A 25501-nucleotide genomic window follows, 5' to 3' on the forward strand; every position below is an offset into this window, starting at 1 on the left:
TTGGGTCCCCCAGGCAGAATACAGCGTCTCTTACAGACTCCTGTCTCCTTGTCCCAAACCCACTGGGTAACAGGTCCTGTTTGTTGACTTCACCCCCTAAATTTATCTCAAATAGCGCAGCTTCTCCATCCCCCCGCCACTGCTGAAGTTGTGCCCCTTCCACCGTCTCCTCTGGGTCACTGTCAGCCTTCCTCCTTCCCAGAGGTTACTCCAGCCACCATTGGAAGGCACCTCAGACCGTACCACAACTCTTCACTTTGCTGATTGGGAACCTGAGTACCAGAGAGGTGAAGGGACTTGCCCCAAATTCCACAGCCAACTGAAGGCACAGGCAGGCCAGAACTCAGGTCTTCTGGTGACTAGAGATGGGTGCCTTCCTCACTGCTTGAGGGTAAATTTTTGGTTGTTCTTGGAAAGCATACTCCCACCAGAGGCCTGGGGCAGTCTCTCAGCCTCTTCATTCTAGGCCCTAGGTATGGTCTGTATTGCTGGGTTTTGCAAAGAATTTGTTGTGAGAGAAATAAACTGCCACTTTTATTATTTTCTTTATTCTAATTTACCATTTAAATAGGCATTTCCAGATTTCTGGGCATCATCATCTCATAAAGGAACTATTCTTGCTCTTAAGGAACTTCCATTCTAAAATTATACAAGCCACAGACAGAGGAGATAGACACACAGAGAGACACTATGCTTTTCCTTTTTTGGAAAGGGCTGGGGGAAGTGCAGAGAAGGGAGAGAAAATAGAAAAGGGTAGAGAAAGATCAGCACTGTTTGGTGGACGAAAATAACACGAGAGACAGCACAGAACTTGATGGGCTCTGTCCCCAGGGATAAGAAGGGATTTCAAAGCTGCACAACTATTTATTTATTTTTGCATATGGAATCAGCCATTTTATGCGACTGATAAAATCAAGGACAATTAGACCAAATTGAGCTTTAATTTTGGATTGAAAGTGTGATTCTTCCACTGAGAACTTCCTCCCACCACATCTGAAATTACTAACTGCCAAAGGCACCCAGAGCCATCAGCCTGGATGGAGTGAGCTTATTGCTTGTCAAAAATGTAGACACTGAGAAGATCTATGCACTCCTGCAGAGGCATTAGAAAGTCCAGATGAGATGCAGATTAAGGACTCACCTCAGGGAGCATTATTTAAAGCGTTTACTTGTTTACACTTGGTTCAAATTTGGTACTGAGGAAGAAAAAGTGACCTCAGAACCCCTGAAGTATCTGGGCCACTGGTTGTGGGTTTGAGAGGAATGGGGTTTGGGGGCCACACCCCCCGCTCAAGAGCTAGATTTTCCTTACAACTTGGTTCTCAAAGTGTGCTGAGCTTCCCTTAAAAAGAAATTCTGTCACTTCTTTTCTCTTCTCCACATCTCCTCTCCTTTGCCAGCCTGGTTCATAACAGCATAATAGTAAAGTTAAAAGTTCAGACTCCTTGAGGGCAGGAAGACCTGGGGTGGGGGACTTCCTCTCACTCCACCATCTTGGGGTGACCTGGAAAAGTTAGTTCTCCCCTCTGAGCCTCGGGATCCACCTCTGCCAAGTGCCAGCGAAGACAGCATCTGCCTCCCAGGATTGCTGATGGGATTGACAGGGTGATGTGTGTAAAGCACATAGCATAAGCCTGACACAAAGTCAGCATTCAAAAACTGTTTGCCGGCTGGGTGCGGTGGCTGTAATCCCAGCACTTTGGGAGACTGAGGCAGGAGGATCACTTGAGCTTAGGAGTTCAAAACCAGCCTGGCCAACATGGCGAAACCCCATCTCTACTGAAAATATAAAAATTAGCCAGGTGTGGTGGCATGCGTCTGTAGTCCCAGCTACTCAGGAGGCTGAGGTGGGAGGATCACTTGAGCCTGGGAGGTGGAGGTTGCAGTGAGCCGAGATTGCACTGCACTCCACTCTGGAAAAACAACAACAACAACAACAACAACAAAAAGCAACTGTTTGTCATCATTATGATGTTTATTACCACCATCTTAGGGTTCATACTGCCTCCAGGCCTCCTTCTCACGGAGCGTCTAACTGATGCTGAGTTTTCCCTTTCCTCTCTCTGCTAGATTCCTGTTGGGATGCTGGGCCGGGTTGGGTGATCTTACTACCAAAGAGGTGTGAGACTCTACAATGTGTGCTTGCTTGGTCGCTTGGCCAGGATGCGAGAAGGACAAAGCTTTTCTGAACCACAGCAGGGCTGGGTCCAGCTGAGGTCTGGGAGAAGGCAGGACAGAGCTAATCTCCGGGCTTTATCCCATAGGAAGCTAAATCTGAGCTAGTGGGTCAGGAGATGCCGGATCAGGGAAATGTAAGCCTTGCGTTTCCTGGAAGGATTGAGTGCTTTTGGCTCAGGGAGCCCACAGGGATTATTCAATGAGGGACCGCACAGCACTGGGAATGCATGGCCGGGACTTTCAGTGCTCCCCTCTGCGCTGGAGGTTGGTATCTGGGCTTGAACAAACATGAAAATGCCCAATATCCCAGGCCTTTCTCTCTATCCTTTTTGAGACTTGTCTGACCCTCCCTCCTTCCATCATTAGAGCTGGATTTTTTCTCTTTTCTGTAGGGGAGGGAAGAAGCAGAGGCTGAGTATGGTGTTGGTAAGGACAGGGGCCTTGCTGGTGAATGGGGACTGGAAGGATGGAAGGAGGGAAGACAAAAAGAAGGATCTTCAGCTACTTTCCAGAGTAATCATACTCATTTGTGCAATCTGTATTGGGCACAGTTCCTCTTCTAAGGGTTGTGTGAGGGAGAGAGAAGGACAACAGATAATGCAGTAGATAAGCACTGGGCTTGCTGGGAGCCCACAGGCACGCCACCCAAGGGGTTAGGAAAGGCTTTCCGGAGAAGGAAGGGTCTGGGCTAGGACAGAGGGTAAGTGAGCAGAAACCAGGAGTCAGCCAGGTCGTGGGGTAGTAGGAGGACAGTCCACAACTGCCATGGTGTGTGTGATATGGTTTGGCAGTGTCCCCACCCAAATCTCATCTTGAATTCTTGTTCTCATACTCTCAACGTGTCCTGGGAGGAACAAGTGGAGATAATTGAATCATGAGGGCAGTTTCCCCTATACTGTTCTCATGATAGTGAGTTCTCATGAGATCTGATAGTTTTATAAGGAGCTTCTCTCCACTTCACTGTGTACATCTCCTTCCTGCTGCCATGTGAAGAAGGACATGTTTGCTTCCCCTTCTGTTATGATTGTAAGTTTCTTGAGGCCTCCCCAGCCCTGTGGAACTGTAAGTCAATTAAGCCTCTTTCCTTTATAAATTACTGAGTCTTGAGCAGTTCTTTATGGCAGTGTGAGAACGGACTAATACTGTGTGTGTGTGTGTGTGTGTTTGTGTGTGTGTGTGTAGGGGACGTTGCAAGTGTGAAGAGGGAACATTAAGAAGTAGAGAGGTGGTTGAGCACAGTGTCTCATGCCTGTAATGTCAGCATTTTGGAGGGCTGAGGTGGAAGAATTGCTTGAGCCCAGGAAATAAAGTCTGCAGTGAGCCGTGATTGCACCACTGCATTCCAGCTTGGGTGGCAGAGTGAGACCCTGTTTAAAAAAAAAGAAGTGGACAGGTTGGCAGCGCCCATATTTGAGAGGCCCTGAAGGATGTGCATTTCCTCAGGTAGGCCATGGGAAGTGCCACAGCAGGACTGTAACTTAGATCAGCCAACACTGCCCTTGTTCTGGCAACATGTGCTTGGGAGATGTGTGGTCTTGGATGATCACACATCCAGCTGGTTCATTTCTGCTTCGGTGTGTTAGTAGACTCAAGGCAGCATTATTTGTTCATGACTTTGCTTAGCAATTGAAGCCAAACAAACATGTGTTTAGAGGCTGTATTTTTTAAATTAGATAGCATGCGTACATTGGTTTAAGAAGTCAAACATGACCAGAAGGTATATAATAGAAGACTGCCGTTCTTGCCCCATCTGTCTGCCTCCTAATTCTTCCTCAAAGACAACATCTTCTGGTATTCACCTTTACGTTTGTGAACAGTGTCCTTAGGATGCTTTTTCATTTTTTCAGTTTTAGATTTATTGTGGAAAACCACGCCATCTCTCTATTTTCGAAATATTTTTGTCACCACTTTCAGCTACATCAGTGGTTAGTTGAGTGTTTGCAGCACAGCCGCACCCCCTCACATACTAGAACAGCATTTTCTTCTTGTTCGCTTTTTGTTTTTCTGGGAGTTTGTAATTGTCAGTTTGTTCGATTTTTCCATGTAACTATCACTGATTCATTCCCAACCTCTCCAACTGAGCTCCAAATCTCCTTCTATACCTTTGAGCACTGCAAGCCTCTGCTCTCAGCCTGGAAGCCCTTTGCCTTCAAAGGCTCTTTCGGGAAAAATTTGGGAACCCTGCTTCCTCAGGTAGAAGGAGCTATACAAAACTTAAAACTAGAATAATTTGAGACTTTTCTTTTAATTACCCTGGAAACTACTCTTAACCACATGTATGCATTGGTTTTCTGAGGTTGCAAAATCAAATCCTCTTGGTTTTAAATCCACTAAAGCCTCTCTTTTGCCAGTCTGATTTATACAATGGTGTACAAGAAATGCAGCTGTTATTACTTCCAGGTGCACACACAGTAATTTAACTAAGTACTATCAAAGCCTTTCCAAGTAAAAAGGCCTCCTGGGCTTATTTTAATGAATAGATAAAGCTAATTCGTAATTAGTACATTTAGTTGTTAATATGCAAATGAGGCCTGCTGTTATCTGTAATTAGCACCAAATTCTCGATTGCTAAGGATGCTGCTAAAGTGCTTGGGAAAGCCTGTAATTCTCACTCAAGTCTCCAGCCACCGGAGGACCCCTAGGCCTCACCTCCAGCCCTCATTCTCCTCTGCGCTCTCACCCAGGCACCCATTGGCCTGCCTGTTGGACCTCTCCTCTCTATAGTCCAGAAGCACCTAGAACATGTCTACAACTGAATTCAAGTTCTGTTCCCTCCTTATACTTGGAGCCTCTTTTAAGAAATCTGCTCCTCAGTGGTGACCTGTCTTTCCCTCTTGCGCCACCCTCTCTAGCAGGGTCCCCTCGTCAGTGAATATACCACCATCCATGTAGTCACCTCACTCAGAAGCCTGCGCCTCCTCACATACTCTGCTCTCTCTCTCCCTCTCCTCCAAAATCCCATCCATTTCTGAGGCTGCTGGGGCTTCTTCCACCCACTGTCACCTCCCTAAATCCGGTCACGCCACACTTCCCGGGAGAGCGGTGGTGGCCTCCCCATGGTCTCTCCACCTTCTATCTTGGCAGTCCCATCTATTTCTCGTGTTGCAGCCAGTGTGGTTTTTCCAAACCACCTCTTCACTTTAAATCTTTCAGATCTCAGTTTCAACATGGCTTCCACTGGGAAAAAGTCCAAGACCCAAGTCTGCCGTAAGCACCCTTCCAGACCACTCACTTAGCCCCCATGCTTGTCCTCGTGTAGCATTTAAGCACTCATTCAGAGTTGGCCTGTTGATGTGTCTGTTTAACTCCTTAAGAGCAGGGATGTGTGTTGCTGCCTCATCAACAGACACACAGTAGACCATCAACAAATACTTGTCAAGAGAATACCAGAGTTAGTCTTCTCAGATTGTTTTTAAAAGTTCTCCATCCATTCTTATTTGATTAATTTGCTTGGCAAACCGACTCTTACCCACTGCATTGCAAGGGTAACCTTTGTCTTAACCTTGATCAATTTACTGTGAATTCTGAATCAGGAAGCCTGAATGCATTGCTGTGTCTAGTTTTATTGCTGTCCCCAGCTAAGCACACAGCACTCTGAAGTACGAGTCAGGAGGTCTGGGACCTACCCATCTCTGTGTTGTGCTACCTTGGACCAACTGGCTCCCAACAAATATACCCCAAAATGTTTGGTAACTTGCTAGATGCCAAGAATAAGGAATCTCCTGAGACCAAAACTTAGTGGCTTCTGTGGTGTGTGCAGGGGGCCTGCCCCGTGAAGCCGAGGCCTCTCCAGCTCCACTGCATTGTGTATGATTCTCTTGCCTCCAGCCCCCACATCTGCAGCCACCGGCCCCCAATGCAGATTAAGTCCTTTGATGGCAGACTCTAAAAACATGAGAAAAAATTTCTCTTTGGTAGGAACATTTGAAATAACATCTTTTCAAGTGTGTCGAAGATCAGAATATGAATAGGATGGGGGTGTGGTAGGAAGGGGCTGTGAAAGGAGGGGCTGGGGCCCACAGCTTGGACGATTCTGAAAGGGGTGGTGTTGAAGCTTGCTTTCTTTTCTCTACAAAATGACAAAATCACTGTGGGGACATTTACAGCCAGAATCTATTTGACATTTTTAAATCTCTGAAATCATCAAAAATAAACCAGTGTCCCATGTGCGTTGGCAAGGAAAATGCTTTATGTCGTGGGGTTGTTTAAAAGACACCAGTAGAGCCTGGTTGGCTTAGGCAAGTTTGCTCTCTGAGTTTTTGGATAATTGAAACGTTAGTTATGGTTTCCTGGGCAGCATTTACTTCATGTGGAAGTCAGGGTGGAGAGGACAAATCGCCTACCTACAAGTCACTCTGCAGACATGGCCAGCATGTCAGGTCCACACCCTCTCTTGGAAAGGAGAAGAAGGAACAGCAATGAAAATATTCAAAGTGCATGACAGAGCGATGCACTGTCTGATTACCATTCACGAATTAAACCAGCCTTCACAGCTGGGTCTTAGAGCCCAGTCCTAGACCCCCAGCTCACCCCTAAGAATCTAGAAAAATATATGAGCCTCAGCTTTTCATTTCAGAGAGGCTAGGATTGGAGCCCAGTAATGCTTGGAAGGTCCTGGAGTCTTGACTCCCTCCCTCATGCTCCCTGGCCCCTGGAATAGCGACTTGTTGGGCAAAGTTCATGAATAAGCACTTGGCCCAGAAGGCAGAGAAACAAAAATAATCTTTCCCCATTCTCCAGCTGACATTTTCTAATACTAACAGCCTCAACGATATTGGCTCGGGAAATTGTCTTTTAGGTCCAATGTGACGTCAAAATCCAGCAGCCCACCAGCACTTAATGACAAATCCCAGCACAGATGCTTACAACAGGGGAAACCTTCAGCATTGCTGAAGATGCTATTCTCTGCATGGAAGAAACAAAAAGGAGGGAGAAAGAGGGCCCAGGCCTTGCGACTCCAACCTCAGAGAATGGGCCCAAGTGGACAGTGCAGCCAGAGCCTGAAACAGACTCCTCAGCACAGCTCAACCCTGGACCGTGCCCTTCTAGGAAACCCAGGACACAACATGGACCGGAGGCACCTGAATCAGTAAAGCTACATAGGAGTTCGTACTGACAGAAGCACAGGCTCCAAGTGGTGCAGCCCTGTGTCGTGAATGTAGGTCAGCCATTCCATCTGGAAACAGGAGGCAAGGTTGGCTTTGTGTCTGGCATTCTTTCTCTGCTGTCTTTACAAATACACCCAAAAAGGTTTGGTAACTTGCCAGGTGCCAAGAATAAGAAATCTCCTGACCAAAACTTAGTTGACAGCCATTGTCCATGTAAGAAACAGTCCTGCCCTTCCAGGAACAGGTATGCACCAACGTTCCAACTCCAAACTTGTCCAAAAAATTTGCTTCTGGATTCCGAAACTTTTTGGATTGTAGAATCTTTTGAGTATTAATTAGGCAGAAATTCTGAACCCTCATTCCAGAAAAAGAAGTTTTGCCTATAATTTCCCCTGAAAGGAGGGAGCTTTGGAGTTCACTTATAGCCTCCAGTTTAGCATCCTGTGTTAGGTGATGACAAAGAAGTCCCTCCAAGGAGAAGATTCCTCTGCAATGTGCAAATTATTGTGTTCTCCGCGAATACCTTGTAAACGATCAGTTTTAACCAAAATTCAAATTATTTACAACAACTTACCAGGAACATCTCTGCCAATAAAGCAAGATACACCTGTGGTGTGAAGGAGCAAGGTGGTCTCTGAGGGAGAAGGCTGGAAGGAACTGGTTTTCTCCAGAATGTGTGTCAACTGCAATCCCAACTGCTTCAAGAGATTGTCTGAGTTGGAGTGTGTCAGTGATATTTTCTTGAGTGTCTTGTCTGCTTCTGTTAATTTATCTGAGCAGCGTTTGTCCAAGGTGTGTTTAGTTACAATGTTAGTAATGAGTTTTGCGAAAGTTCTCTCACCCTGGTGTGATTCATTACCGACTAGCTGGGCTATAATTTTGTGCTGCTGAAGCATATGTTACCTTGCAGCTGAAATAAGACTCCAGGAGTCAGGCTCATTTTCCATGTGTGTGGTTACCACCTTTTCCTCCCTAGTACCCCAAATGCACTGTCAGGAGTGGTCACTAGACCTAGATGTTTTAGCAATCACTATCCAATCCAAATTTTTCGCTGGAATCATGTAAGTGCTGAGTTTTGGGGGAACATTTCTCTAGGGACAGAGTAAGCTGCTTGGCAGGGTATTGCTTCTCTCCAGGAAGAGCTGAAAGGGACGACCAGGTTCACCCCTGACGATGTGCAGTTTGTGCCCCGCTGAGGATGGAGGAAGGAGTGAGAGCCAGCTCACTCTTGGCTTAGCAAGCTCTGCAATCTTGGTGTTGCATCTGCCTAGAGAAGGCGGTTTTTACTAATGCTCACAAAGGCACTGTGTGGATTAGGAAGGGCCTAGGAACACTTTCTATCCATAGGTGTGATGATAGGTGGGTCGGGGTGGAAGAGAAGGGTCCCAGGAGTGAGTCCCTGTCTGACAGCTGTCCAGGCCTGGGATTTTATGGTAAGAACAGACAGGACAGGGCCCACTCATCTGTTTAGCATTGGTATTTGGGATAAGGCATTGGATTAGCATGAAAAGCACTCAGGCCTCTCAGAGGACAGAACACTAGAGTTGGTGGCAGATGAGAATCAACTTTTTTTCTGCTTACAAGTTGCTGCAAATCATTCATCAGGGTTTTCATACAGGGCATCTCATCTTCTCAACCTTGGGGTAAGTTCTAGAAGAACTGGGTCTTCTATTTGTTTAAGGTCTGCCAAGTGCCACGCCTGGCCCTGAACTTGTAGCATTCAGTGTCTCTGGGCCCATGCCTTTTCTCATGCAGTCATGAGTTCCCCTGAGGTCCGTCTCTGTTCACCAGCAAAATCTGAAGTGATTAGAATTCTCCCAGCCCTGACACCTACATCAAATGCCACCACAGGACCACGTGGAGAAAGAAACAAGGATCAAGCGCCCCCTTTCCTGGTCGTGTGACCTTGGGCCAATCACTTACACTCTCTGCACTCCAGACTACTCCCTTGAGCAATAGGAATAGTGATGCCTACTTTCCAGAGGGGCTGTGAGGGCTTGGATGTGGTTTGTTTACTATAAACCTCCCAGGAATACTTGCCCATGATGATGGCCCTTCTTCCAAGAAGTGGTTTCCTAAAGTCAACCAGAGACCGTCTCAGCTTCTTTTGAAACTCCATAGCAATTTGTAGCCTTCACATCCCACTACTTTTCTGCCTTGTATCAGTTATTACTCATCTGTGTAATATATTTTGCTATCCATCCCCACTGCCCACCCTTGGTCCCAATACACACTCACATTTATAAGCTTCTGAGGGCGCCGTTGATAGGGAATTTGGCTTACACCCATCACAATCCCCAGCGCGTACTGGGATCAAATGAACACTGCCGGGATTAACTCATTTAGTACTACGGGATAAATATTCAAGTTCTATGAAGAAAAGCTACACAGATACACCAGTGGTGATGTTTCAAACTTGAAGATTTCCTCTGCAACAAAATTGTCTTTTTCTATCAGCATTAGACTTAGCTGGCCATGTGAATAAATCTAAATAGCCTGAAAAATTACCATTGATTTTCTGTACCATAGTAACACATTCTTTTTTTCTGAAAAAGACAAAGAGAATTCAAAGAATCAACCTTCACTCCAAAGAGTAGTGGCGGTGGTTACGGGCGGGGTGGGGGGGTGGCACACAGAGGGGTACTTACACAACAAAATAAATTTAATAAGTTGCCTATTTTATAATGGGTGACTTGTGAAGGACATCTTGCTTCTATCCAGAAAACCCTGTTATATAATAAACGCAAGCTCAGATGTGCCTCAAAGAAGAAGGGAGCCGATGCCATTTCCAGCCAGCAGAGTGCATGACTGTGTGGGGTGGACCACAGGGACGCCTCCTCCACCAGAGGCACTGGGAGGTGGGAGGCAGGCTGGGGAGGAGCTTGAGAACACCTGGGGCCAAGCCAACCAGGTTTGCATCCGAATACTGTTCCTCACGAAGGCAGGTGCTAGGCCTCCAAATCTGAGTCCTGTGGGTTGGGTCACCTGTGAGTTTGACTTATTTTGTTATGGAAAATGCAAGTATAAAGGAGTGTTGAGACTTTCGCCGTGGTTTTCAACTCTGAGGAAGAAATCTCCTCAGCCATATGTGTGATGATTTAAATTTATAACCACCATTCATAAGTTTTTTCCAAGCCAACCTTGTTTCTGTGACCTTTAGTCATCTTGTTATTCCCAAGCAGAAATGTTCATAGCTAAAGCAGTAGCACTGTTATAACTTGGTTTCTACACTGAAAAAACAACTTTTCCCCACCATCCTTTACCTCACTATCCCTCTACCACTCCTCCCCACATCCCTCCTCTCAAAACCCAGAAACTTCTATACTTGGTTTTGAGCTCAAAGCAGATTTTATTTATTTATTTATTTTTAGAACACATCAGTTAAATCTGTTCGTCTTTTTTGGGTTGAGGGACTGGAAGAAATCACACATCGTTTCTGATGTGATATACTCATGGGCGGATTTGCATCCTACCCAAAGATAGCTCAACTTCATTTTAAGATGTTTTGCCTTCTTTGGCAATCAAAATCAAACTTTTCTAAGTAGATGTGCACTTTTGGGTTACACAACTCTAAGCACATATCAGAGCTTCCTAGGGTCTTTGCTTCACCTGGGATCAACTTCTAAGCTCTGGAGGTGTGACTGTGTGCCAGTGTTCCCTCGGGGATCCGAGTGTCCCTGGTGGCCCAAGCCCCAGGATAAGAAAAGGGTAAGCAGTCATTTCTGGACTACACATGAGCTTTCTCAAAGGGCGGACCAACCACCTAATTGAAGACATTTGTTTTCATCCTCACCTTTATTTCCAAAGAGAGTGATGCCAAGTGAGCTGGAAATCAGAAAGTTAGAAGACCAGCTGTGTGACCTTGGTACAGTTTCCTGTCATTTCCAGGTCTCACTCTGCTCACCTGTAAAAGGGGATCAGATGCTCTTGAAGGCTATTTCCAGCTTGAAACCAATCTCATGCTTTTCTTCCCTCTGGGAAGATCCCAGGGGGTGATCAAAGAAGTAGCTCCCTCCTCCCCATGCTTCCTCCATCCATCCAGCCAGGCTTCTGCTTGTTGTTACTTTTCTCCTGTCTCGTGAATAGCTTCTAAAGCCCAAGAAGAAAGTCAGTAACACTAGGAGTTAAGAGATGGAGAGCTCCTGGATCAAGCCATGCCTGAAGCCATGCCTGCCTTCTGGACTATTCAGTTACCTAGAGTAGGTGAGTTTGTTTTTCTGACATTTGTAACAAAAAAAATCCTGATATCTAGGGTAAGGCAGCAAAGGAAAGTCAAGCTGAAGAGGGATGGAAAATGGGGCTGCTATGGTTTGGTTGTTCGTCCTCTCCAAAACTCATGTTGAAACTTAATCCCCAAAGTGGCAGTATTGAGAGGTGGGGCCTTTAAGAGGCAACTGAATCATAAGTGCTCTGCCTTTATGAATGGATTAATTCATCCATGGATTAATGTGTTAATGGATTAATGGGTTATCATGAGAAGGAGACTGGTGGCTTTATAAGAAAAGGAAGAGAGACCTGAGACAGCACATTGGCACACTCAGCCGCCTCAGCACGTGATAGTCTTCACCGCCTTGGGACTCTTCAAAGAGTCCTACAGGCAAGAAGGAACTCATTTGATGCTGCCCCCTGACCTTGGATTTCTCAGCCTCTAGAACTGTGAGAAACAAATTCCTTTTCCTTATAAATTACCCTGTTTCAGGTGTTCTGTTATAAGCCACAGAAAATGGACTAAGACAGGTGCCTTGCCATTCTCAGCCCCCACTCTCCCTCACCTTTTTGGAGCCAGCTCTACTTTCTGATCTTGGGATCAGATCCCATGCACCCCGCTATTATCCCTTTCTGACTCCACTTGATTTCTTACCCAGTCTGGGTTGTAAAGCTCCTCACCTTCTCAACTTTCTTCTGTTCTCACCTTGCCATTCTTCAATCCTGAGCCATCAGAACAATGCCTCTTAGTCCTTTTCATAATATGGCAAACATAGAAAACGATAATATGTGAATGGCACCCTGGGGTAAACTAAAGAATTAGGGTGTCTAAGTGAGTGTTGGGGGGAAAAGGTTCATTACATTTTCTTTACATAATTGTGATAAGACAAAGTAAAATACAAAATCCCAGAGAAGATATGGCTTTGTAGGAAACTCTGAAATAAAACCTTTTTAAAATGTTAAGTCTGAAACCTGAACTTGTGTCCATGAACATGCCTTTTTAAACATCAGGCTTAATGCTTCAAATGGCTGTCCTCAAATCCTAATCAAAACTTCTGAATCATAGTATCTTCAAATGCTTTGTAGTTACTATCAATGAGAAACTTTGCACATGTGGGTGATGAAAAAAATAAAACTATTTTTTGCAACCTTTCAAAAATGTCAATGGTTGAAATTATATTTAAAGAATCAACTTTTTCTTTTTCTCATTTCTACAAATTTCTTGTGATTTCTCACTGACATTTCTTGTGATAACACAAATGGATTTCCAGTCCAACGGTATTATTTACATCAATTATTTCCAAATAATGATGAGGCCCGGATGTGCAGCATGTGCATGCATTGTTCAGTCAGTCTCCCAGTACCCCAAATGAATGACACCAAAATGGTCTGTCACAGGTGAAGGCAGAGACTTGGTGCCACCCTCTAGGGCCCTTACCAGACTCCCAGGCACCCTTTTCTGGTCAGCCACACCCTGGGTCATGTGCCCAGTAGCTCTATGAGCCCCTTGTCCAGAATGGGCAGTGTCACGCCTTGCAGCTGGCCTTGTCCAGTCTCCATGGTGGAGAATGAATGTAGACCTTGTGCATCTGATGTTGGTCATTGTGCTTTTGCCTCCAGGGGCCCCGGGGTGCTCCCCATCGGGAGCCCAGAGGCATCCCTTGGCTGTAGGCAGAGATCCTGGCCACCCCTGTGGGCTGAGAAGATCGACATCTACAACTCCCTGGCGACATGGCAGGGTGTCTCGAGACAGTGGTTGGAAAGCTCTGGGCAATACCCTTGGGAGTATTAATTCATCTGTTGATATAGATTTAACTCCAAACCCCATCACCTCCATTTCCTCCTAGTTTCTCATTTTTCTTGTGAGGACTAAGCTCTGACTTTTTTATCTTGCCCAAATTCCTATCTAAGAGATCTAGGGAGTCATGCCCTACAAACCACAAATTCTCATCAGATGGGTTTTACCTGACTCTATATATCGTGACTTACTTACCAATCTGACTCTGGCATAACATTATGAGACAGAGAAAAAAAATCAAAATATTCAACCCCAAAATATGTTTCCTTGCCATACCTTGAAATTGCACTGCAAAGTCTCTTGTGGGAAAAATCCACATTCTATGGAGAATCACTTTTCCCCTTTGTTTTCCTCCCTTCCCTTCCAGATCCAGGAGATAACTAAGAGCCAGGCACCTTTTTAGGCCTGATAAGAAACATTTTACAACCTGCTCTTTCTCTGAAGTCTGCTGAGAGCTTCCTCTGCACAATAAAACTTGGTCTCCACAATCCTTTATCTTAACCTGAACATTTCCTTTCTGTTGATCCCAGGTCTTCAGATAAACTCAATCAATTGTCAACCAGAAAATGTTTAAATTTACCTATAGCCTGGATGCCCCTCCCCACTCTGAGTTGTCCCGCCTTTCTAAACCAAACCAATGTATTTCTTAAATGTATTTGGTTGACGTCTCATGCCTCCCTAAAATATATAAAACCAAGCTGTGCCCCAACCACCTTGGGCACATGTTCTCAGGACCTCCTGGGGCTATGTCACGGGCCATGGTCACTCATATTTGGCTCAGAATAGATCTTTAAAAAAAATATTTTACAGAGTCTGACTCTTTTCATCAACACTCGACTTCAGCCATCCCTATCATGCTTCTGCAGGCCACCTAGAAACCAAATTCAAGGTCCTTTTCTCAGTCCTTGGCTCTCCAGGACTTCCCTGGAGCAATCAGAACTATTTTCTGCCTCCACTATCAAAAAACTTTTGTCTTGTAGCTCTGTGGGCTGGCACCTTCTTGAGTGTCATTTTACTTCTTGACTTTAATTTCTTTTCCTTACTTCTGGATGCCTTTTCTTTGCTGGTTATATTTTTTTCTTATACTCACAGATGTGGGGGTCCCTAGTCCTCTTTTTACTTCATACCTCCTACTGACTGCTTTTACCATTGTTGTGTGGACAGATTTGAAATCTCGCCAGCAGTCTGACTGCCTAAGCTCCAGTTCTAAATTTTCCCCTAGACAGTTCCATCTGACACTCCTAAAGGCATCTCCAGTTCATCATGCTCTGAAGCTCTTTATTCCTCCCAGCCCCAAATCAGCTCTTCCTTCTCACTCCCTTGTTTATGTTAAGAGCACTACCAGTTCCCTCCCTGGGCTCAAACTCTGGAAGGTAGCTTTGGCTTTTCAATTGATTGTTGAATCTTGATGAGCCTCCCTACTGAATGCCTGTCACACCCATCTCTTCCATTTCTGTAGATGCCACCCTATTCTAGGTTTCCTACCTTTCATCTGCTGACAATAGCCTCCTAGGTGTCTTATCACCTATGTTTTTCTTCTTTCTTCCACCTCAGACAGATTATTACTAGATTACTCTCACAAAGAAAACTCCTTTGTTTAAAAGCTTTCAATAGCTCCTTATTATTGATAACGTTTAGCCCAACTTCTTTGCCAGACATCAAAGGCCTTCATAATCTGTCCCCAGCCTGTCCATGTAGGTCTACTTCATAGATTGTAGAAATATTTATTGAAACCCTATGCTTTATGCCAGACTGGCCTAGGTGCTGGAAATATAGCAATGAGTGAAATCAAATTCTCAGTTCATATGAAACTTACATTCTAGAGAGTAAAGTCAGACAATAGGCAAACAAGTCAACAAATATGTCAGATCATAAATGCTTGTAGAAAAATAAAGCAGGATAAGAGGGTAGATGGTAATGGGAGTGGTAATTTCATATAGGCATTTGTGGCATTTGTCCAGAGTCTTGAATGAAGTAAGAGAGTGAGCTTTACAGATACCTGAGGGAAGAGCATTCTAGGTAGAGGAAAAGAAAATTCAGTGGGAACTAGCTTGGCAAGCTGAAGAAACAGCAAAAGAGCCAATGTGGATGAGCAGAGTGAATGAGGAGAAGGGTAAGATGATGAGATCAAAGAAGCAGCAGTGGGATCAGGTTACGGAGGACCTGTGGACTGTGGTATGCATTTAGGATTTTATTGTGAATGATGTGGAAGGGACTGAAAGGTTCTGCATAGTAGGGTGAAAAGTTCTAAAACATATCACACTGATGGCTGTGTGAATAGATGGGGGGATGGAGAGACAAGAGTGGAAACTGGGAGGCTACTGCAACAGTCTAGGCAAAGGATGAGACGAGAGGTGCTGGAGAGATGGAGAAGCTGTCAAATTCTGGTTATATTTTGAAGGTAGTGCTGACAACACTTGCTGATGGATTGGACGTCAAGAAAAGAGTCAAGGATGATTCAGAAGCAACTGGAAAAATACAATTGCCATTAACTAAGCTTTATAAGGAGACTGTGGGAAGAGAAGGAAGTCTGTTGGAGGACGGAAGTTCCGTTTTTGGTGTGTTGAGTTTAAGATGACTATCAGACATGCAACTGAAGATGTCAAGTTGTCAGTTGGAATTGGAGTCTAGCATTGAACAGACAGATCCGGGCTACAAATATATTTGGAAATTGTTTGTGTCTGGAGGGTATTTGTGTTCAGAGATTAGCAGAGTTCACTTAGAGAGAGGTCAGCGGATGGAGCCCGGGTCACTGCTCGTAGAGATGGGTAGGGTGACAAGGGTTCAGCAAGGGAGACTGAAACGGAGTGGCCTGTAGGTTGGAGGAAAGAAAACCAAGAGACCACAGTGGCCTGGAAGCCAAGTGCAAAAAGGATTCACCAAAGAGGGAGTAGTTTATGACTTATTTTAAAACAATCATGTGTATATGTGCATAGACTGATCAGTGTATAGAGAAAGAACTGTCATAGGTTGAACATTGCTGAATCTGTAAATGGGAGTTTATTTTACTGTTTACTTTTGTATATGTTTGAAATTTCCCATTATAAACAGAAAAAAAAAAAAAGAGAGAGAGGGAGTGACAAATTGTGTTAAATATTGCTGAGAGGTTGATTAGGAGAGTTAGGAGAGTGGATTTGACCTTGTAGAGAGCACTGGTGGTAGGGACAAGAAGAGTTTCCATGGAGTTGAATGCCTGTGGGCAGTGGGCTCAAGAGAGCCTAGGAGGGAAGGATGGGGAGTGATCAAGTGCAATCAACTCCTTCAGAGAATGTTGCAGGAAACAGGAAGAGAGAAATGGGTCAGCAGCTAGAGGGATATCAAGGGGCCAAGGGCAGTTGGTTGGCTGGTTTGGTAGTTTTAAGATGGAGTGATTACAGCTCTGCTTCCCAGTACTCTCCTTCACACAGCTCTGGACAAACCCCTCCATCAAACTCTGCCCCACAGTCACTGTCCACACCTCCTCTGCCCCAGTCACTCCATCCATCCATCGACGCCTAAATCTCCTCCCACCTCCTGCATCATCTCCATTGTATGTGATGTCTCCTGGTGTACAGTTTTTATCCACGTGTCACATTTTCAAGAATCTTTTTTATAGAAGAGCTTTGGTTGTGGTGGTGTTCAATCAGTCTCTGTAGGCGTTATCTTTAATATATACCAGAGCACACTATGTTTATACTCCAGGTCAAAACTACACAGTGTTCCCCTGATGGCTTTCAGAAGGAAAGCAGAACTACAGAAACTATAAAGTTTCTTATTCCTTTAGATCCTGGAAAATAGCATTCAGTAGTAGCAACAAGAATATCTTTCACTTGCCTTTCCCACTTCAAAGGCAAGGCTAGAAGCACAAATTCATACTAAGGGATCACGGACTGAAATTTGTTTTTAAAACTAACTGAAAAGTCTCAGCAGTTACCAAAAGATTTCTCTTCTCTTTGGATACCTCAGAAATTAGGTGAAAATGAGTAGGTAGGGAGACGGAGCCTTCTAGTTTAAGATACTGGCAAGTTCAGTGAAATCACTAGAAAAATAAGACATGATTAAAAACACTCTTCCCCTCACACCTCCCTCAGAGGGTATCACAGCAAGGAGACCAGGGCACTTTTTAAAAGATCTTTCCTGCTGAGAAGGTTCTGTCAGAAGCACTCATTGTCAGTGCAAAGGGCAAGAACAGAAAAGATACTTCTAATCAGGATGAAATACAAGGTACATCAGAGATGGACTCTGGGAGAAATTCTTAAGAGACAAAAAATGTTATCAGTCCTTCTATTATGGTGAGAAGGCTAGAGTGACAGGAGATTATGTTCATACACGGCTAAACTGAGGAGGACAACTGCACAAAAGAGCATTAGCACCTCCTGCCCTAATTACTACCAAGTGTCCACTACTGCCAAGCTCTGTGCTATGGGTCCAAGATGACACAGTCCCCGTGCTATGTCTACAGTCCTTGTCTTGAGAGGACACCAAGGGAGGCTACCATAATAGTGTGAGATTTAGGAGGCTGTCTATGAGAAAAAGCTTCCTTGATCCTGAGATGAGGGGAAGCTGGGGTTTCGGGCAGCAGAAGCAGCAGCAGCCTGTACAAAGGTTCCTGGGCTTAGGGGGCAGGGAGTTCTGAGAAAAACAAGGAGTCACACCTCTGTCCCATAAGGCAGAATGACCCTGGACAGACAGGCTGAGGCCAGGTCACAAAGGGCCTTTTCTGTCATGTGCCAGGGAGCTCTTCATGGGAGATGACAGGAGCAGGTTTGAGTTTTTAAAGATCACTCTGGTGGCAGCGATTTGAAGGAAAAATAGACTGTGCAGCAAGCTCGAAGTTGTGGAAACCGGTGACTTTGTTGGTCTGATTTGTTGTCAAAGCCAAATGCTGATTTTCTGTGTTGTATTTTGCTTTGCTTATTTCTGCACCTCAAGCAAGTGAAGGTTTCATTCTATTCGGGTATGTATAAGCATTCGGATAACTGCACTTTTCATCTGTACGCCTTATATCACAAGGACAGAATGTAATCAACCCCTAGAATCAACCACCGTGAAATAACTTACTACGGACAGCTCTGGTTATGCAAATGATCTTTAGTTTTGAAACCAAGAGCTGCTGCTACTTTCCACGTCCCTTCCCACGTAAAGCCCCAACTGAATTCCACCTCTGCAGTGATTCCCAACACCAGTTCATGAAAAAGTTTTCATCAGCTTGGGAGGAAATATACAAGCAAAGGACAATGAAGTGAATCTTTCATAAAACAAAATTTCTTCTATATAAAGGCCTGTCTTCTAAAATATGTCCTACTTCCTTTTCATGTGTTAAGAGTTCCTTAGTTTTACTAAATAATGGCAAGATAATTTGTTTTATTAATGCCCTGACATGGCAAAACATTTGGCAACCCCGGATCCATGCCCTGGTTTTTGGAAATGTGAAATCTGGAGACCAGGTGGCCCCTGCTCAGAGTCTGCTCCACTACCACCTTCCTGATACTGCAGAGTGGTCACCTGACATCAGTCAGGTGAGGGAAGGGGCCCATCTGCATTAACCAAGGCTGACAATGACCTGCCAAAGCAGCAGAGTTGACAGCTAACTATGCAACAATCAAGAAAATGTTAGCCCAGTGTGTAATTTGATCACTTATTTCTTCCTAATTACCTCTTTAGAATTTAGCATCTTAATGAGAACATTAAACTTCCCCTTCGTGGCTGCTTAGTCACTCACATTTAAGTATTGTTAAATAAATAGTTAAATAAGGCCCTAAAGTGTATTTACTTGTGTGCTCCCAACTTTACCTTCATTAGAGAGAAGTGCTTAAAGCCTATTACCCTGTTAGCACCCAAAAAATGTCTTAGTTTGGGACCCCCTGGCATGAAATCAGTCTTCCACAAAGGGACTGTATGTAACTAAGCCTTTGGGAGAGGACTGTGCAAAAATGTAGGTGCTGGAGTAAAAAGACCTATGTCTGGATCTCAGCTCACAACTTAGTCTCAGGTTCCTCATCTAAAAGTGGGGTTGGTTAACGGTACCTACCTGCATAGAGTTGTTATGTTTAGGACAGTCTTGGTAGTTGGTGAATAATCAATAATGGTAATACTGCTATTATGGTGAATATGGGAGATTTTCAAAGTACTGTCTTTAACACAGGAATCATGGTTAGACCTGGAAAGGCTTTTAAATAATCTAGCCCAGTGTGACAGATGGGATTTGCCACTTTATAGATGGAACAAAATGGCAGGGGTGGATGGGGGTGTGTGGGGGGGAGGATCTAGACAGAACAGAGCCAACAGGAGGCAGAGCCTGGACTTGCGTGAGTCTAGTCCAGAGTTTTCTCCACCACATGTGTCCTCCCACTTGGGAGTATTTGCTTCTTAGCTTCCAAGGTTTTTTTTTGGCCAGGAAAAACTATATGCAGAGTTCAAAATGGTGGTATTATTTAAACATTTAAAGATGGCAAATTCCATACTATAAAAATGCAATGCAAAAAAAAATTTGGTAGTTCATGACTTCATCATTTCAGAATATTTATTGCTATTGCTGAGTATTCTAAAAAATTTAAATGCATTAAAAATAATGTAACAGAATATCTACTCATACAGTAGACTGCTAAGATTAGATGAAGAGAAATAATATAAACATCATATAAAGATGTGCTTTCTCCCATTCCTCTCCACTTCAAAAATAAAAGGTTCAAACTACACCCCCCTGTGTCAATCAAATTTCTCAGTTTCTCAGAAAGAAAAATAGAGGCTTTCCAAGTCTTTATGCTAATCTCTACAAAGCCAGATGGATTACACTGGGTGTGGCTGACAGCAGTAGGATGTGATGCCAGCAATAGAAGGGACACAAGAGTATCACCAGTAAAACAAAGTAGATACACTTATGCTAATTTAAATCAGTAGTTTTATTACAATACGCACTGACACACAATTGGAAAAGGAATGTCCTGACATTTTCTGAGCATTTCACGGAAAGCAAATGTAACCATCCACGCAGTAGTCATCCACACCTTTTCCTAACAAAAAGCAAAAGCTTTCACATGTGATAACTGAAGAAAGCAAAGTTTTCTTATTCTTGCCTAAAAAACTTCAGTCTCAGAAAATAGTTATTGAAGTGAGCTGAGAAGGAGCACATTTCCTTCACAATGTCCAAAATCCTGCCTCTAGATTATTCCCCTGACCTTCTAAATGACTTTTATAATACTGCAGATGGTATTACGTTCAGGGGCTAAACGGGATCTACTTACAAGGCCAACTACTCTATGTCACTATAATTGAAAGGAAAGAATAAATTAAGAAAATTAAGTCCTGCTAAAATGCACAAAGACGTGAAGAAAATATCTGGGTGTATTAAAAGTGAGATGGTCTTTTCACGTAACTCATTTGAAAGGTTACAATTACCATAAACATTTTAACTCCATTAAAGATCATTGGCAAAAGCTTGCTTTCGTATCTGCAAAAGGGCTCTGCCTTTCCACAGGCTCGGAGGAAAGCAGCACACCGTGGAAGAGTCACTCGTCCTGGGGAAGCAGGCATCAGACTATTTGGAGTTGCATAGGCATTTTTTTTTAATCCATTTTGTAAAAGATACTATGGAACCTTGAGAATTTTCCCTCCTTCAATAGTCATTGTGGCATCAGTTGTTTTAATCCCTTTAGCGCCCAAATGTGCAAAAAGCACTCTAGTAAAAAACGTTATAATGGCGTTTTGGATAAATTCACTATTCACTATACGTTACACGACTTGGGAACAACGAAGAAAAAAGCCCAAGCTTGACTCAAACTATTTCATATAGAAAAGCACTGCAGGAGAAAACTTTGTTTAAAAACATTAAAACTCAGGTGAATATAAATACATTTTTGGTTCATCTGTGCTATGTCCATATAGAAATCCTGTCAGACACTCAGTCTACCAGGTAATTCAGTTGGATTTCGTGTCTGACTGAATCAGTAGAAGAATATACACTTGCATATACTTACACAGATATGCATATACATATACAATTCAGACCATGAAAATTTATTTTAAATACATTTACTTAAAACATGTACCTCTAAAAATAAATACATTAGCCTCCATTTAGCTAATTCTCAGAGTTCTTTCACAAACCAATTAGAACAGTTTATCAACAATGGCAGACAATCAATTAGCCGCCCTTTAAATCCATTATCTATCAGTAAACATTTTAAAATTCAGATGTATAACAGAAATAACATCCGCAGAATAGAATGTAGATAGAATTCTCGCTTTGAAAATAAATGTCTTGATTTCCTTGATATTTAGTTCCTACAGATGTCTACACTTTGCCTCTGCATTTATCTAGCAGTGGGAGAGCATCTTCTAGTGACAGCATTCTATTCCATGACATTACCTTCTAATCAAAGAAGTTAGCTGGCATTCCCTTTGCTGTTTTGTTTGAGAGAAGTAACACAACATCCTTTGTATTTGATATCACTCCCATAGATCACAGTGAGTTGTGTGTTTTAACGTAATTTACAATGTGCTGATACCACTGAGGTAAAGCAGAAGTAGCCCTGGCATTTAAAAAAAGAAGTCTCCCAGGAGAACAACACATAAAGGACCTGGTGGTGTATGTCCAAGTTCCATGAAGTAACTCAAAACCACTGCCAGAATGGACACACTGGATATCTGATATCATAGTCGAAACAATACAAACAGATGAAAATACTCAAAATACTTCCTTTAGAAACAATGCAATTCACAAAAATGGAGCTTTACTTTTTTCTTTTACATTTCCAAAAAACTTGTTAAAATGATATAAACCAGACCAAGTTGTTTAATATAGTACAACTTAACAACCCTGTCATTTGTTTTTGAATACAGGGATCTCAGAAATGTAGGAAATCCACGGTAAATGATAGCAAGAATGTTTAATGCCATTGCCTGAATTTTTTAAAAGGAAAATTTGCTACAGTTGTAACACAACTTCTAAAAAATACTGTTTTATGGGCTCACAGTTTCCAGATTGTTAACTTTATAAATTAAATGTGAAGTTACCCATATATAAACAAGGCCTCTTTTTCATTGATTTCCATCTTGTTTAAACCTTTGGATATTTCAATCTTCAGATTCCACAAGGTAAGGCTGAGTTTATCAGATAAATAAAATGTTTAAGTCCATGATGTATTGCAGCACTGAGGAAATGAATGCATCAAGTATTTACAGGCTGGCTACAATACCTTTCTTTTTAAAAAAAAAATTCAAATGTGTATCAACATCAAGCCACAGTTTTTCAATTTCTCTGGCTACAAAAATGGGCAACAGCATTTTTTCCTCATTCCTCTTTCTTCTTAACCCTGAAGTCACAGGCAGGTCTTAGGTTAAAGGGCGTGGTCTTTTGGGAGGTGGTGGTGGCATGAGCTCCGTGTCAGGGTCCAGATGATGCTTTCGCTTCTGTCCTTGAGAAGCTGCAGTACATCTGTCGATGAACTCAAACAGCATCTCCTTGGTGACAGGGTTTGAGATGCTGTTGCACACAGCTGTGGACAAAGGGAGACACAGGTCTCACGTGAGGGTTAATTAAGGCAGCTGACTCACCACAGGCATATGAGAAAGGTTTTCTTCCCAATATACTAAATACTTTCATTTTACCCATTTGAGTGATGTGCTTCACATTGAACTATCTCCTCCCTACCCTACACCCAAAATATGCGCTTGTCTAATGGCTACTCTTTACTGCAGTATTAATTTTAAACCAAAACTTTAAATATTTGGGCTATAAGCATGTCTTCTCCACGGTTTTCTATGCCTCCCAAACCAGTTTTTATGGGATTTTAATCTAACACAACGCATTGCACCATAGTCTGTTTCAACTAAAACTTCTACAGAAAACGTGCACTACAGTCCTTCAATCTTTCTCTCAGAAAGAAGTCTACTCTACGAAACATAAAACATGGCACCAGCTACCATTCCTATTGAATAGGTGGTTTCATTGTAGCTAGCAGACCATATTATCTTCTCTTATCAAAATTTAGTGCCAGTCCTTTTCATTTTATTTACCTATTTGGTCTTGGAAGAAAAGACATTGGCTTAATCATCCCATGATTAACTCATGCAAGATGAGTTAACTTTTGAAATTAGCTCATCTTGTCTGAACACAGATGCTAGTTCCAATGAGAACTCCTAAATGTACAACAGTAACTTTTAAACTGCAAAGCTGAAACTGGCAATTTCAATATTTTCTCATTAGCTTATCATATCATCATCCTCCTCCTCATCAACTGCACATTCTAAAAGTAAAATTTGATTAACCTGTTATCTTGGTTTTTACCTTTCTTCAACTCCACTAAAAATGCAATCCAGAGCAACAACTGCTACTGGTAGTGGTATACCTTATAAACTTCAATTAATTTGTGCTGTTCCCCATGAAAGAAACTTACTATTCTGAATTCCCAAAGCATTCATATTGTACCCAAAGAACACTCTGAAGAATAGCATAGCAGATTTTGTCTTTTTAAATGGTTTTCGTTTACTTTGTTCTCCATTGTTTATAAAGCTATTTTAAGAGCTGGAAATTACATTTTCCCCTGCTAATTTTGTCTTTTACCATCTGGCAAACAATGGTTTTTATAGTTTTGAATAGATCTGAAATTATCATGATTTCTGTTGTTGTTGTTGTTCAATAAATTCAACTTGTATACAGCCCAGTATCCTGCCCTTTAAACTTCTCTTTTGGGTGCATGGGCACAAGACCACCAGTTTAGAGAGAAGAACCTACAAGCCAACCGGAGCCAAACAGAATATAGACTTGACTTATCTTTCCCATCAAACAAGGATGAAGTCCAAATGACTATGCCTCATTAAGCAAAACAACAAAGGCAGCACACTTTGGGTCTAACACCTTAATTTTAGCTTTAAATATAATAAGCACTGGTAAGTTGTCATACTCACCCATGGCAGTGTTGTAGGCATTAGGAAAACTTTTGTCTGTTCTCTGTCTCATGAAGACCCAGCTGTTGTTCTCAAATTTGCATTCTATAATTTTGTTGTCATACTGTTTCAGCTCTTTTGTCACCTGTTTTAAAAGAGAATTGAGGAAAATATTTAAATAACTTGAAAGGCTTTTTGCTTCTACTATGTGACAGGCACATTAGGAAATGATAAAAATACCTCAGTAACTCTTCATGCAGAGCTCTGTGTCATCTGAAGTATCTAATCAAGCTTAAGGTATGGTGTGCACTCCCTTGTACACATGCTCACTTATCCAACATTTTATAAATAATTGTGAAAACGGCTGTCAATATATAGCAATTAAAAGAAGCTAGGCAGAAACCAGCCATGCTGGGCCAAATGCAAATATGTTACCATGGGGACCAATGCCTTCAATATTGTCTGTGTCTCTACGGCTTTCAGAAATTGAGTATACTGCCTAGGTTTCATCAACTTTCAGAAAGGTCTAACCATCTAAATTCCTACGTTAAAATCTAAGAAATGCCCTGTACTAGTTAAATGAAAAAGTTACATATCAATAGCAAATACTAGGATCAAATTCAGGCAATGTACATCCTAAATATTTTGCTTTCCAAGCAGTGACAATTAACCAACAATCTAATCTTCAGGAAACTTACCCTTTCCATCCCCAAACTAGTACAAATTTACAGATGAAGCTATTTGTGACATTAGTTGATGGGTTTTTTGGCTTCTTCACCTCAGATGACTGAATATGGATACTCTATCAAACCTAACAAGTATCCATGGTAACTATGAACCTTTTAAAAGATATTTCACTGGGCTGTGAGAATGGTTTTCATAAATAGGAACCTAAGCTTATCTTTGTAGTTTTCCAATCAAATGCCAGTCATGGTAATATTTTAATTCTGTCCTCATCTTTCATGGCTAACAACTTTTCCTCACAATATGGTAGATTGCAATCATTTAACTTCATTAGCATTATCTGAAACATTCTCATTTTTCTACCCACATATTCACTACCACCTAGGAATATGACGAGAAGTAAGTTTTTAAAAGATGCTTTTAATTCGCAGATTAGGCAGTACATGTCTTCATAAAAACTTTCAAACTATATTCCTTTCCCTTTACATTTGATTGTACCATCTGCATTTTCAACAAATCCAACAGGTGCAATACATTCAGTGGTTTTGGAACTAGACATGCCCAAAAAAGTGATATTCCAAGTAGCAAACTTGCTAAATTTATCCTCAAATATTCATTATTTTAGTCACAATTCTCTTGCCTTGCTTTCTAGGGACCCATT

General features: G+C 42.6%; 1 protein-coding gene across 3 annotated transcripts in view; it reads right to left on the reverse strand.

Moving 5' to 3' along the window:
* Positions 1–20153: 20153 nt before the first annotated feature.
* RNGTT (RNA guanylyltransferase and 5'-phosphatase) overlaps positions 20154–25501 on the reverse strand; it is a 358579-nt gene continuing 353231 nt past the window's right edge. For all 3 annotated transcript variants that reach the window (XM_054491099.2, XM_063666408.1, XM_063666409.1), the window contains 2 exons: positions 24178–24301; positions 20154–22766 (listed from right to left, as the gene is read on the reverse strand). In XM_054491099.2, the coding sequence (XP_054347074.1) occupies positions 22603–22766; positions 24178–24301 (288 nt within the window). In that variant the 3' untranslated portion in view covers positions 20154–22602. The remainder of the gene's footprint in view (positions 22767–24177; positions 24302–25501) is intronic.

The sequence above is a fragment of the Pongo pygmaeus genome, chromosome 5 (genome assembly GCF_028885625.2).
Source record: "Pongo pygmaeus isolate AG05252 chromosome 5, NHGRI_mPonPyg2-v2.0_pri, whole genome shotgun sequence".
NCBI lineage: Eukaryota > Metazoa > Chordata > Mammalia > Primates > Hominidae > Pongo > Pongo pygmaeus.